General features: G+C 49.6%; 1 protein-coding gene across 1 annotated transcript; it reads left to right on the plus strand.

Annotated features, from left to right (window-relative positions):
* Positions 1-7,389: 7,389 nt before the first annotated feature.
* MAFB (MAF bZIP transcription factor B) lies at positions 7,390-11,083 on the plus strand. Its single transcript, XM_036751823.1, has one exon. The coding sequence runs from the start codon at positions 7,975-7,977 to the stop codon at positions 8,908-8,910; it is 936 nt and encodes a 311-aa protein (XP_036607718.1). The 5' UTR covers positions 7,390-7,974; the 3' UTR covers positions 8,911-11,083.
* The last annotated feature ends 3,133 nt before the right edge of the window (positions 11,084-14,216 follow it).

A 14,216-nucleotide genomic window follows, 5' to 3' on the forward strand; every position in this document is an offset into this window, starting at 1 on the left:
AAACCCTGGTGAGGGAGCATGGAATAACGGGTCTCATAGTCCCCTCAGTGTTCGGCTTTGAGAAAGATTTTTCTCTGTAATGGGGCCCAGAGTTGAGGAAAACTAAGAAATTTTCTCAAGTAGGATCCAAGTACTACAGAAAATGAGGGAGTGTTACTAGATAATCACTAATTCCTTCAGCTCAAAAGGCTAGGATCCAATCTAAAACACAAATCATTTATTAAGCACTAGCTGTTTACTGAACATTTTGCTAGCAGATTGAATAGGCACAAAATTTGCATAACTGTTCTCAAGATGCTTTTAGCCTACTGAGTGAAGAGATGAGGGGAGGAGGTTTGGGGTGTAAAAATTGGGGGAAAATTAGAGAATTCTCATAGAAATCAGACTATCTCAAGATTCTTGTGTAACTAACTCTCTCTCTTATTTCCAAATGAAGGAAATTAAAGCAAGGTTGAGGAATTGTGTTTATTAGCCCTGTGTCACCTTCTGTCTTGGAGGTCCTCAGGATTGGATCATCTCACTCTCCATGTCCAAGAACACCTAGTTGATCCCCATTTCCTCTAAGCAAAATACAGAGACATTCTACCCCCATGCATGTACACAAATATCATACACATGTATCATACATATGTATATAGGCACACATTCCCACATATTTGTACACATATATACATGCATGTATATATACATGTGTGTACACACATTTGCATCCGTACATATATGGTCTGCACCTGTGATTTCTCTCAGACAGGAAGCTAACTCCTTGTGAAGAAAATCCTTCTGCCAATGTAGATCAGTAGCTGTTCTGGAACTTGAAGAGGCAGCATGATGAAGGAGATAGTGAGCTGGCTCTGGAATCATGAAGACCTGGGCTCAGGTCCTTCCTCTTACACATACAGACCCTGGGCACATCACTTTATTTCTCAGAGCACTAGTAACTCTCTAGGAATGGAGGTTGCAGAACAAGTGCTGACCTGAATTGGTGAAGGGATTTCCTCTTCTGGGAGTATGACAATGAAATTACGGGTCCTATATTTTTATCCTTTCTCTCCCTCCCCCCCTCCCCCAGTCTCTCTGTCTTTCTCTCTGTCTCTGTCTGTCTCTGTTTCTCTCTCCCTCCCTCCCACATATATGGGACTAGGAAATTCCATAGGGGACACTTTTTTTTTTTTACTACCAAATATAGGTAAGTACAATCTCTGTAACTCTACAGGCAAGCAGTCTCTCTACCTCTCTCTGTCTTTCATACAATACCATTTGGGTACAAGTATGCCTCTGTCCTATTTGCCATTCAATTTGGCAACTGCTTCTCCTGTTAACCTGTACATGCTGGCATCCCAAATAGCCCTGCTTTTTTCCCACTGGTTTTCAAAGGAGTCTAACACTGGGTAAGCTGTATTATTCTGTCTGAACAGACATTTTCCTTGCCAGGTGCTGTCTTTCCACTGGCAGAAATTGGCTTTATTTGTTCCACTTCTTTCAAGAAGTTGCTGCCAGACAGACAGAAAGGTAGACAGACAGACACAGACTCGACTGCCCCCTTCTGATGAGTGGAGGAACACACACACACACACACACACACACACACACACACACACACACACACTGTTGAAGACCAGGGTCAGGGGAGAGGACTGAGGCATAAGATCTTTCAGCATGGGAATCCAGGCAGTCCAATCCCACCAGGCTCAGCTCAGTTTGAGCTCTGGCCTAGGAAACTACTTGTAAGCATGCCAGAGATGAAGGGGGTCAGAGACCATCTGCCTTTGACAACATTATCAGCATATGAATAGTGTGTTGGGGAGGGGGTGGTGGATAATTTTGCCTGCCACCAGGGGTCACGGTCCATTTTTGCTTAAACATATTCCCACTTTCTGTCATACATTTCTCTTAATACATTCCTGTGCACATCATACAGCTACAGTCAGCCACATATTCACAAATACATTCTTGAAAACACAAATACTGAAAGACAAAACCACAGACACAGAAAGATGTAGGAGCACAAGCATTCAGTCACCGACAAACACGCATTATCACCATAGATACCCCTATCTATAGTGATAGACATGTATTCAGAGAGGCACACATTTGGGGACACATATTCAGAGACATTCATAGATTCAAGCACTCACTGACGCCTATACACATTGAAAGAATTTATCCAGGCACAGTGGGACACGGAGTCAACCCTCAGGCATAAAAAAAAATACACCCAACCTTAACCCAAAGTCGGATATAGGCTCTAAATGTCTCTTCCATTCTCCTTCCATTAATGTCAGGCCATCCTGAGAGATCAACCCCTAGCATTTTCCTTAGGGAGCTCACAGGATTCTACCTACCGCCCCGGGCCAGAGAGATAACTCGGAGGGCTTAGGCAAGAACCCAGTCCCTGGATCTCCAGAAGGGGACACTCTCTTGCCCTTCTCCGCTCTCGGTTGTCTCAGTGATCTTACTAACTTCGTCCTCATCTAGCAGAGAGCGCACCTGCGTTCTGAACGGAGAAAACAGCTTTGTTTGGAAGGTCCTGCCTGTGTGCAGTGCAGACTGGGGAGGGTGGATGGGTGTGGACATATTGGACCCTGGGGGCTCTTAGTGTTCTGCTTCCTGTTTCTGAGTCGCAGAAACTGAAGGGCGGGGAAGGGAGAGCGGCGTCCTCTGTCAGAACCTTCGGGTAGGGAGCAGGGACGCAGGCAGACTAAGACAGAAACAACAGTATAACAGCAACCATCCCTTTAGCGCTTTAGAAAGCTCTTTCATCGCAACAACCTTCGGAGCAAATGCAAGTGTTAGTATGCTCATGTTACACATAAGAAAATGAGACTCACGCCGGACCAAAAAAAACCAAAAAACAAACCCACAACCCAACAACAACAACAAAAAGCCGTAGCTCGAGCTTGGGGGCTAATGATTGCTCGTCCAGTGCTTTTTCTGCCCGAGTTGGATAGGGACAGGGAGAGGTGCGTGGACAGGACAGACAAAAGTGCATTCCTTTCTTCCGGATGGAGTCTTCTGTAGTGGGCTAGCTCAGACTATCTCTGGCTACCAGACTTCTCACCCGCCGCGGTATTACAAGGGTTCTAACTGTAACAGGGCTACAACTCTTCCTCTTCGATTCTGGAAAGAAAGTCCCCGGAAAAGGGGATACCTGGAAGGCTGAGAGTAGGGAACTAATTTTAGCAAACTCGATCCCTGTTGGAAATAAACCTGTAAACCCGGTTTTTAAAAAATGAAAAGAGGATCAGGAATCAGCAGCAAACCATGCCCAGTCTGGAAACTATTTGGATGTCCTAGTGAAACACATTCACACCGTAGGGATTTTGTGAGGCTTGGAGCAGGCGACCGAGTGTGGATAGTACTCCTAGAGAAATGAGTTTAACAGTTATGTACGGGAGATCTGGGGGTACCAAAGATGGAGATACTTCTTTCTCCATCCCTATTTGCCCCGAACGAAGGTTTTCCGCTTCTGTCTCTTCTTCTGTTTTCTCTTCTAATACTCTCTCTCTCTCTCTCTCTCTCTCTCTCTCTCTCTCTCTTTCTCTCTCCCCCTCCCTACCTCCCTCACTCCTCGGAATTGTTGTGCACTCTGCATCTGCAAAGACGAAAAGAGGAAAAAGGCAATTCTGAGATCTTGAGTAGCATAGAGAGGCGTCCCTGGGGTAAGAACTGCCGCCGGGACACATGGAAAGACATAGGAGTGGGGTGATAAGGGACACTTTTTTTTTTGAATGGGGACAGCCTCTGGAAAGAGGCATATGGACAGAACATTTAACATGAAACCTGTAGTTGATTGAAATAAAGATTCTAGTCTGCTTGAAACTCTTTCTCCCCCCAAGCTGAGCGTGCCTGCCGACAGCACAGAACTGGGACCCCGCCGTCTAGGCTGCAGGCAGGATGACTCCATTGGCCCTCAGGACAAGGACTGAATTCTCCAAGGGGCTAGGGCTTGTACTTGTGCGAGTGTGTGTGTGTGTGTGTGTGTGTGTGTGTGTATGTGTGTATGTGCTCGAAGGTGTACGTATGCATATGCATGTGTCCGGGAAGTGTGGGGGAAAAATGTCCGATTTCTTTCCAATTTTTCAACCATATCTTGGTTAAGCATTGGTGACCAGCATAAAGACAAAAAAAAATTAATACCTAATCCAATATCGGGTGATTGCTGCGCTTTGGCTGAGACCCGCACATCCGCGCACAGCTTAAAGTTGCTATTTTGGGGGACCGGCAAAATGCGCTAGCTTTCGTCGGTGCGTAGAAGGCAAAGGACAAGAAGGACAGGTTGGGAAAGGGGAAAGGGAAGGAGTATAAAATTGTCCGACCAAGCACTGGTTAGCTGGATAGCGGCAGTGGGAACACTGGGGTTTTGGGTCACTAAACCGAGACTGGACGGGGCCAGGGAAGAGAACCTCTGGGCTAGTAGGTTTCAGGTGCAGTGCAATAGAAATGAAGCCCAAGTATCCAGTCTCCAGCTGCTCTGGTGGACAGATACAGGCGGTCGCCCTGCGAAGGGTAACTAGTTTCTGTTTACAGAGGACCCGCAGTTCAGCGCGCCCTTATGGAAGGGGCAGCAGGGTTAGCTGTTCTTAAAGTAGAGAAAGTGGCCTGTTTGTGCCCCATTGGGGCACAGAGGTCGCGCAGACCAGGCCTCCCTGCAGCCCAAAGAGGAGGAACTTGAGGCCGCACAGGGGCCTGAGGCCTCGACAGCCTGTAGCTCTCTGCGGACACAGTCCCTGGGCGCTACTGTTCTGCCCGCAAACCTCTGACGCAGAGGACAAGCGACTGCAGAGCCGAAGCTCCCTGAAACTAGAGAGCGGACTGCAAAAGGATTTGGTGCGCTAGAGGTTGGGGAGATGTGGACCTGACCCTGCGGCAGAACAAACTTGGGGAGTGCAGTGCTTTTGTACAGCCGCGGGGCTTGGGCCATAGCTGTGGGGCTGTGGGTGCGTTCTGCCCACAGCATCGCCCAGCGGGCGTTTAGAGGGCTTTTGTCTAGCACATGCTTTTATCTCTTAGTTGGGAAGTAATAGAAGCGGAGCGAGACAAAGATTTCTGCATGAAGAACGAGTTTTGGAAGAGGGCTACGTACGACCTCTCTCAATAAACAAGATATCGATCCATAACTTTTTAGGGCCAATTGACCATTTCGATTACAGTGCACACCTACAGATCCCCCAGCACACTTCATTTCTACTGCAAGAGCCGTGCTAGAGACAAGGCACTTCGTATATCCCGCTATGTAACTTCATGATAAGATGGAATTTTGCAACTTATCACAGATTCTTCTGGGAGTCCACATTCAGACACTTGGTTTGACACTCTGTATATTTTTTTTGACGTCCACTCTCTGTACACACTATTATGTATGCGCTTGCCCCGAACGAGTTATGATTACACACTTTCCCTTACCTAAAACACGCTCGCTTTGTACCCTCTGTAATGCATGGTCACTCAGGACGCATTGTCTGAAACACACTCACCCTTCACACGTTGTGATGCACACCCACTCTGTACACTCGGCCTGTTACACACTCCCCGTACACGTTTTCTGACGCATATATTCACCTTGTGTACATGACACACTCTCTCCGAGCTCGTCTGACACGCATTTGCCCAGTCCACATAGTGGCACACTGCTTCGGACACATTGTATGACACGCACACGTTTGCTCAGGACTCGTCGGTTGCTGACACAGACTTCTCGGGGATGGAAAGGGGGTGAAATCGACCAGGTCCTTGGCTCTGGATGGAATTCGCATTTCTCCCAAGTCTCTACGCCTAGGGCGCTGCGGTTCTCTTGAATAAATCAGGCCGAGGGGTGCAAAGAAGAAGGAGTCTGAGTACCGAGGGTCAATCGGGTGAGCAGGTTGAAAACTGAGAGCCTACTTGTGGCTCTCAGACCCTAGTGGGCCCCTCTGGGAAGGAGAGGCTACTTTTCTGCAGGGAAATCGGATTAGCAATTGAGGGAAAAGGGGGGAAGGTTAAAAGAGGCAAGAACCCCAAGCAATGGGCAAAGAATATTGATGTGAAGGAGTCCTTGAAGGAAAGCGCTTCGGAAGAGCTGGGACGCTGAGTAATTTTCTTAAGGGGATTGGAGGGTGGTCTGTGTCCCAGGCTGAGCAGCTTGCAACAAAACATCCCCAAAGTGTGGGAAAGTAAAAAGTAGCCGGCTCCCGCTCAGGTGGAGGGGGCCGTAGGGACAGGTGGCTCTGGGGAGGACTCTCCGATGACATTTAGGAAAAAACGGAGAGCGCTTGGGCCTGTGAGCTCCACGGTCTTTGTGGGCTGACGGGCTCCGCTCCTAGCCTCCCAGCTGGCTTTTTGGTGCCAGCACCTTTCGCCAGCAGGGTGCCCTGGACCCTTCCGCTACAATCTTTCCCAGCGCCTTTTTCTCCCCACGGCTTTTCCTCAAAGCGGCCACTTGGGGTCGCACTTTATGCCTGTTTGAGTCTGAAAGCGGAAGGGGGAGGGGAGAAAAGACCTAATCTCTCTTAATCGTTACAAAATGTTCAAACAAAAACACAGTCCTGTTCCTGGACAAGAAAAACAGTCCAGAAGACGAGTCCCGAGTCCGTCTTGCATGAAGAATGGCCGGGGAACCTGGACCGGCTGGGAACGGGGTTCCTGGTCTTGGCAAGGGTTCCCTCTGGAATGCGCTTCTTTTCAGTGCAACTACCACTGGCCACATCTGGGCGGGGGGGCGGTGCGGGGAAGGGGAAAGGGAAAGAACGTTCCTCTCTTGGCTTCCTCACTACCCCATCCCCCTCATTCTCATCCTCACAAGCTTTCACCCTGGGGAGCTCAGGAAGAGGGGGTGAGCCGTGGAAGGGAGCAGGGCGGGCTCAGCCTGGGTCGCTGCTGGTACTCGGGGTGCCACTGAGCCAGCGAATTCCATCCAAGTCCCATTTAAGGAGAAAAGGGGCAGGGGAGCCCACTCACTCTTCTCCATATCCCCCACCCCACCCCCCCGATGCCCAGCAGAGTGAATGGGGCTTGTGCGTGATGTGCAGAACAAAGAGAGTCTTAGCCCTCTCCTCCTTCGAGGTGACCCCAGACCGGGGTGGGGGGGAGGAGATAATGAGTGGGGGGGCAATGTGAATGGCAGAAAAAAGGGGAGGAGAGAAAGAGAAAGAGGAGAGAGAGGTGAGAGAGAGAGAGAGAGAGAGAGAGAGAGAGAGAGAGAGAGAGAGAGAGAGAGAGAGAGAGAGAGACTGTAGTTTGGAGTCCCTGCCTAGTCTGATTCTCCAGCTGCGAGTCAGCTGACGTGAGAGCTGTCACATTGCTCTGGGCCCCTCCCCCGCAGCCTCCGGCCCCGGCTGCTGCTCAGCCATTGGCCGGCGGGTGACATCAGGAAAGGGATATAAGGCAGAGGGGGAGGCTTTGCAAATCACAGCTGCACAACTGGGGCTGAAAGCAGCTACTCGAGATCGGCTTTTCTTCCCCTTCTTCTCCTCCTCCTCCTCTTTCTCTCCTCCTCCTCCTCCTCTTCTCTTTCTTTCTACCACAGCCACCCCCCACCCCCCAACTCCCCGGCCACTCTCGGGCCCCGACAAAGTTGCAATAGCTGCCTCCCCTTTGCAGGCTGTTCGCAAGGCAGGGGAAAAGGGGTGGTGGCGGGGTGGGGAGAATCCGGACTTTGCAAATACCCTGCGAGCGAGCCGAGAGCAAGCGAGCGAGCGAGCAAGCGCGAGCGAGAGCTTCATCGTCCGACAGACAAAGACTTTGCAAAAGGCAAACAGCCCCCCCTCTCCGCCCCCAAACTGCTGTTCCGCTGCCCTGCCGTGCCGGCGGGGCCGGGGCTGCCGCAGCCGCCGCTCCCCATCTTGCACTGCAGCGCCCCCGCCCCCTCCCTCCCTCTCTCCCTCTCCCCAGCTTCTTCCTCGGCCGCTCCGGTGCAGGAGTTGAAAGTTTCTCTGCGGGCGAGAGTGGAGGCGCCGAGCCTGGAGTGAGCAGCATTCGGTAGAGTCGCCGGCGACCGAGATGGCTGGAGAGCTGAGCATCGGCCCAGAGCTGCCCACCAGCCCGCTGGCCATGGAGTACGTGAATGACTTCGACCTCATGAAGTTCGATGTGAAAAAGGAGCCCCTAAGCCGGGCCGAGCGCCCTGGACGTCACTGCACTCGCCTGCAGCCTGCGGGGTCGGTGTCGTCCACCCCCATCAGTACTCCTTGCAGCTCCGTGCCCTCGTCGCCCAGTTTCAGCCCTACCGAGCAGAAGACGCACCTGGAAGACCTGTACTGGATGGCCAACAGCTACCAGCAGATGAACCCGGAGGCTCTCAATCTGACCCCCGAGGATGCGGTGGAGGCGCTGATTGGCTCCCACCAGGTCCCCCAGCAGCTGCAGGGCTTCGAGAACTTCCGGGCCCACCACCACCACCATCACCAACATCAGCACCACCACCACCAATATCCTGGCGTCAGCCACGAAGACCTGGCCAACGGAGGGCACCCCCACCACCATCATCATCACCACCAAGCGTCCCCCACCCCGTCGACCTCCTCCACTTCATCCCAGCAGCTGCCCAATAACCACCCGGCGGCGCACCCAGCCTCTAGCAGCGTGGAAGACCGCTTCTCGGACGACCAGCTGGTGTCCATGTCGGTAAGGGAGCTGAACCGGCACCTGCGAGGCTTCACCAAGGACGAGGTGATCCGCCTCAAGCAGAAGAGGAGGACCTTGAAGAACAGGGGCTACGCCCAGTCCTGCAGGTATAAACGAGTCCAGCAGAAACACCACCTGGAAAACGAGAAGACCCAACTCATCCAGCAGGTGGAACAGCTCAAGCAGGAGGTGTCCCGGCTGGCCCGCGAGAGAGATGCTTACAAGCTGAAATGCGAGAAACTTGCCAGCAATGGCTTCAGGGAGGCCGGCTCCACCAGCGACAACCCCTCCTCTCCAGAGTTCTTCATGTGAGTGCGAATCCCCTGCCCTCATCCCCCTCCCCACCCCTTTCCCATCTCTGACATCTCCATCCATCCTCCTGCTGGAAATAGAGAAATAGGAAAGGGGGGGTGAAGATGAAAAAGTTGAGTGAAAAAGGAACCCTTGGGCAGAGCATCGTGCTCTCTCCAGCCTTCCTAGACTCGCTATGGAAAAGTAGGGAGGGAGGCACCAAGCTCAACTTTTCGGAAGGTAGGAAGGAGCCTCACAGCCTTAGGGAGAGAGGCACAGGACAAGGTGGGCGAGGAAAGAGGTTTATAAGTCGCTTGCTTCCTGAACTCTGTGGACTGAGAGAAGGGACATTGACCAAGCCATCCCTAAGAGCCCGCCCGCTGGCGAGGAAAGAAAGGAAGGAAGGACCTTGCGAATGAGCAGCCAGCGCCTCGCGCAGGACTTAACCTGCTGCTCAGGATGGAAAATGCAAGAGGAGGGGAGAGAGACAGTGTGTGTAAAGTGTTCATATAATGCCTCCTTTGAGACCTAGTGACCGAGGACTCAAATGGGACGGTCAATGCGAAATATCATAAGTTTTGCCTGCTTGATTATATAGAAAAAAACATGAAAATCTGCATCAAAAATATTAATCCTGCATGCTGGACATGTATGGTAATAACTTCTATTTTGTACCATTTTCCTGTTTAACGTTAGCATGTTGTTGATCACGGATCATCGCTTTTGGTTTGTTTCTCTGGGCAAGAAGGTGTCGCAGTTCTAACCCTTGGACTGCTGGGCGGGCAGTGATCTTTTCTGTTCTGGTTGTTAGCTTGTAAATATCTGCCCCCAGGAAACCGCACAGAGGCGGCTCAGCAGGCTGGCAGGCTGTGTCTGGGTTTGGTGTTTTTTTTTTTTTAAGTAAAGAAATAAAGTTACGGGCATTTGCATCTGCATTCAGAAAGCAACTTTTTCTTTTTTTAAATATTGGGCGCACTTTGGAGTTGTGTTTTCCTTTCTATACCCCTACCCCACCCACCCCCCTGTAGTTTTTCATTTTGGTTTTTCTTTGTTGGGGACTGAGAACTGCTCGAGGTCACAGAGGGAAACAAACCAGGGAAGGGGGTGGCGGCGGAGGGAGAGCTATCCCTTGGCAATGGTTTCTGGCGGCTCCAGAATTTAAAGAGGTAGAGACAGCCTGGAGTGCACCGCAGCCCGGGGAAGGGAGAAGGGTAGTTTAACATTGGCATTGGACATTTTATTTTCACCTCTTTATATCTGAAATGTTATACACTCAGGAAACAGAAGGGAGGAAAAAAAAGATCTACAATGATTGTCTTGTATGCTTCTCCATTGTAACCAAAACCTTTTCTTGGCTCTCTCTCTCTCTCTCTCTCTCTCTCTCTCTCTCTCTCTCTCTCTCTCCTCTCTCTCCTTCCATCCTTCTACCACCCCCACCCCCGGGTAAAAATCCAGGCACGATTCAGTAGTAGCAATGCCCAGGATGCTCCCTTCCTGGGGTTAGTTTAGGGTCGCCTGTAAAAGGCGATCTGTCCTGCTCTGACCTTCAGTTGGGTTTAGCCTGTGGCCATGGAAGGGGACACACTCTGAATGTACTGGAAACGAAAACGTTGGTGAGAAAGATCGCAACTTTTAAGTGCGTTTTTTGGTGAAACATGTTCTCTGTTTCTTTCTTTGCTCGGGCAGCAAGTGAGCTTCTTCTCAGTTGTACAGTAGTCATAAGGCGTCTCTGGGTGTTTTTATTACTTTTTTTTTTCCTGCAGGTCAGTAAAAGGATTTAAGTTGCACTGACAAAAATACCAAAATGAAAACGTATTTTTTATTTCTCTTTAGAATACGCTGGCACTGCTGGCCGGATGCATTTTAAGTTTGTATTAGTTTATAAATTAACAGTAATATCAGGATTGTATGAACAGCATGGTGCTTGCAGTTTTAAATATCGTGGGTATTAGTCATGCATCAGAAACGATCTTTGGTTTTTACTGATTCAACTGTGTTGAAATCAAACATGCAGCAGCAAAATTGTTTTTATTTCATGTAAAGTAAGGGATCAATTTTAAATCCTGCTTATGATATGAAAAATATTAAAACCTAGTCTATTGTAGTTTTATTCAGACTGGTTTCTGTTTTTTGTTATTAAAATTGTTTCCTATTTTGCTTATTAAAATCATTGAAATGGCATTTATTTTGAGAACCTGGTTCTCCTGCGTCTTTTCTTGCCCCTTGCAAAGTTGCAGCAACAACTTCTGTTAAGACGGGAAACAGTTCCTCACATCCCTTCCCTTCTTGATTTTTTGGGGGAAACCCCAAACCAACGCACTGTAAAAATATCTAAGTGAGATGCTCATGTCCCACACTCGTCCTTTCCTGTTTCCCTGAATCTCTTCCCTTGACTCTTCACACAGGGCAGCCCTGCTCCGTTTTGAGGAACAAGTTTTGAAAGCTGATCCTTTGATCCATTTTTTACCTCCATAGCTTAAACTGGCCACCAGGATCCCACACACCTGGTCTCTGTTCCAGGAACACTCTGAACACCCCAAACTAAACACATTGCCCCCCAAAGCACTGAGAACACATACCCAAAGAGTTGGCTTTTTCCAAGGAGAACTCCAGGTTGGGTTTCTGGTTCAACCATTTCACAGCTGACTTTGAGAGGTAAAGTTATCCCCAAAGGGTAGAGAATAATGGGTGCTGGATGATCAGAAAGCTAACTCAAGGGATAGGGAAGTGGCTTTCAGAGCCTTCCACATTCTATCCCTTAATCCAAAGTACTATACAAGATAAACTTATCCTGTTCTGTCCTTCTGGTCAGCCCTACCCAGTGACCTGAGAGGCAAGTCTGCATCTAGGTCAAGGATCAAGGGGGGGGAATGACTCACCTACAAGCTCCATCCCTTTCCACATTCACACTGCCTCAGTGTAGGTATTTCAAATTAAAGCCAGGCAGCTGCAAGGCCTCCCAGTAGGTTTGCTGGAAGGCTTGTATAACCCTCCACCTTTGGAAACTGACCCTGGCTGGTGGCCTCTCTGCCACTACTCAGAATTCGTTACAGGTTTCCCCTGAGCTAGGGGTCAGCCTGCCAGACAGTTCCTGCCTTGCCTTACAGGGAGCACAGCTTCGATCTGGGACCCGGCTCCAAGCCTCCATTGTATTATGGATCCCCCACCAGAGCTGTCTGAGAGGGATCTTTCCACTTAGGGATAGGAACTGGTAGAATAGAGTACTCCTGAGGTCCAAGTATAATCAAACCTCTCTATCCTTGAAGAGTGACACAGTCTGGGTAATGAAGTCTCCAACCTTGCCTGGAGGCAGCAAGTGCAGGCCTTTTGGGTTGACCCATATTAAGAACTGAGCAAAACTCCACCTAAATCCACTAGAAAATAGAATGGAAAACAAATAATTCTATGATCTACACCTCTTCTTCTCCCTAAGCCTTCTGTTTTCCCCTCATCCCAACCTGAAGATGTAAAAAGAGGGGTGGAAACCCCATAAATAGACCCAGGCTTCTGTGCCCTTGGAGCCTCTGACCGAACTGGGGAGAAGAGTTTCTGAAGGCCCAACGGCCCTGGGCATTGGGGTTCTAGGCAGAGGGTGGAGGGTGTCTCCTTAGGAAGAGGTTGTGGCCAGCCTGAAGTCTGGGAAGCATTATTTTTCTGTATCTCCTCTTTCTTGGCCCGGGGATGGGTGGATGCTAGGGCCACAGAAAGGCTGAGAGGAATATTGTTTGTGGGAACTGCTGCTGAATATTAATGCCCCCTCCTGCATGCACAGAATACATCACTGCGGCTAATTCAACAATTCAATCCCGTGGAAGGCTGAGGCTCTGAGAGTTTCTCGAAGCATTCTTCATACTTCCCTTTCTCCCCCAACTCCCACTCAGTTCAATCTTGCCTAAGACCTTCAGTGGACAGTGGAAGGAGGAAGAGGAGTGTGTGTGTGGGTCATTTTAAAGAATTTTGATTCAAGTGAGAACCCCACCCCCTCATGGAAAAACAGCTTGGAGTTAGACACCAATCACTCTTGCCGGATTCCCTGGGAGTCCAGGACCACCTTACTACTAGCAACTTTCTGCAACAGTTCTCAGGGCTGGACACTCATTGAGGAACTGGAGAAGTGAGTACATGGGTAGGAGAGCTAACTATTCAGGTACCTTTGGCTTCTGTGTCCAAAGCAAAGAATCACAAGAAAGCCCAGCAACCTCACCAAAAGAACAGCTGAAAGTGGCTCACACAGCAGGTTAGGGAGTTCCTTACCTACCTAAATAAGGGAGCACTTTACCTCATTTGGCATCCTAGCTCCCAGTCTCTTGACCCCTAATCCTCTAGAATCCAGTCTCCCAGTCCTTCCAACAGTCCAGGAACGAATCTCTCAGTCATCCAAGCTCTTATCCACACAATTCCCCAACCAACCCCTGACCCACTTTTATGGGAGTCCCATCTCAATCATTTCCCCAGTGCTTCCAGTCCCTCTATTCCCTCAAGGTTTAGAATCATAGCCCCTAACCTTCCAGCTTCCTGGGTCTTGGAGGTTTACTCTCTGCACCCAGGGGAGCAGTTTGGGAAAGGTGGCAGAAGCCAATCCAGCTGTGAAAAATAAGTGAATAGGGCTTGGAAGAAGATCAAGCAGCCCCTGCCCACCTCACTGTTTGTAAATGAGAAATAGAGTAGGTCATTTTGTAGACTGGTTAGGTTTAGGAATGGAGGCTAAACCAAGGGTAAGTGTCCACACCTGAGTTCTTGTATCAAGGTGGGGGGTGATTTTTTGGGGGGGAACCAAAACCAAACACTGTAGCTCCACAAGGATGACTTGGGCTAAACCTGGTTGTGGCTACTAATGCTAAAATTCCTTACCCAACTGTTTGTATGTGTGTGAGCACACATTCAGGTGTGTATACCTCTATGTTCAGTAAGAGCTTGCAGAGATTTCAATACAGCTGGAATTTCTTTTCCCCCTTTTTTCTATCATTTGGTTGGAACAGATATTCCTGAAGGAGGAGAAAGTTGCACTGGGTCACTAGTTCCTCCTTGGAGGAGGTAAGCTTCTCTCACCTGTACCTGGTTCTTCTCAGTCAGTAAGGAGTTAACCACTTCCTCCCTCCGTTTTGGTTGAGGAGCCGTGAATGAAATCCCCCATGGTTAACTTTGTCTCCAGTTCATTACTGATTCATAAGGCTGTTGACATGAGAATAAGTGGGATGATAGATGGCTGGGACTCCAAAACAACTTTCTTAATTTGGGCCTTCTTTTACCGCTGGGGGCCCTGGACCTAATCTGAAGTAGGCACCCAAATGTGTTTCCTTAGAGCCCCTGCGGTGGTGATGTTAAGA

Source organism: Trichosurus vulpecula, chromosome 3 (genome assembly GCF_011100635.1).
Source record: "Trichosurus vulpecula isolate mTriVul1 chromosome 3, mTriVul1.pri, whole genome shotgun sequence".
In the NCBI taxonomy this organism is placed as follows: domain Eukaryota; kingdom Metazoa; phylum Chordata; class Mammalia; order Diprotodontia; family Phalangeridae; genus Trichosurus; species Trichosurus vulpecula.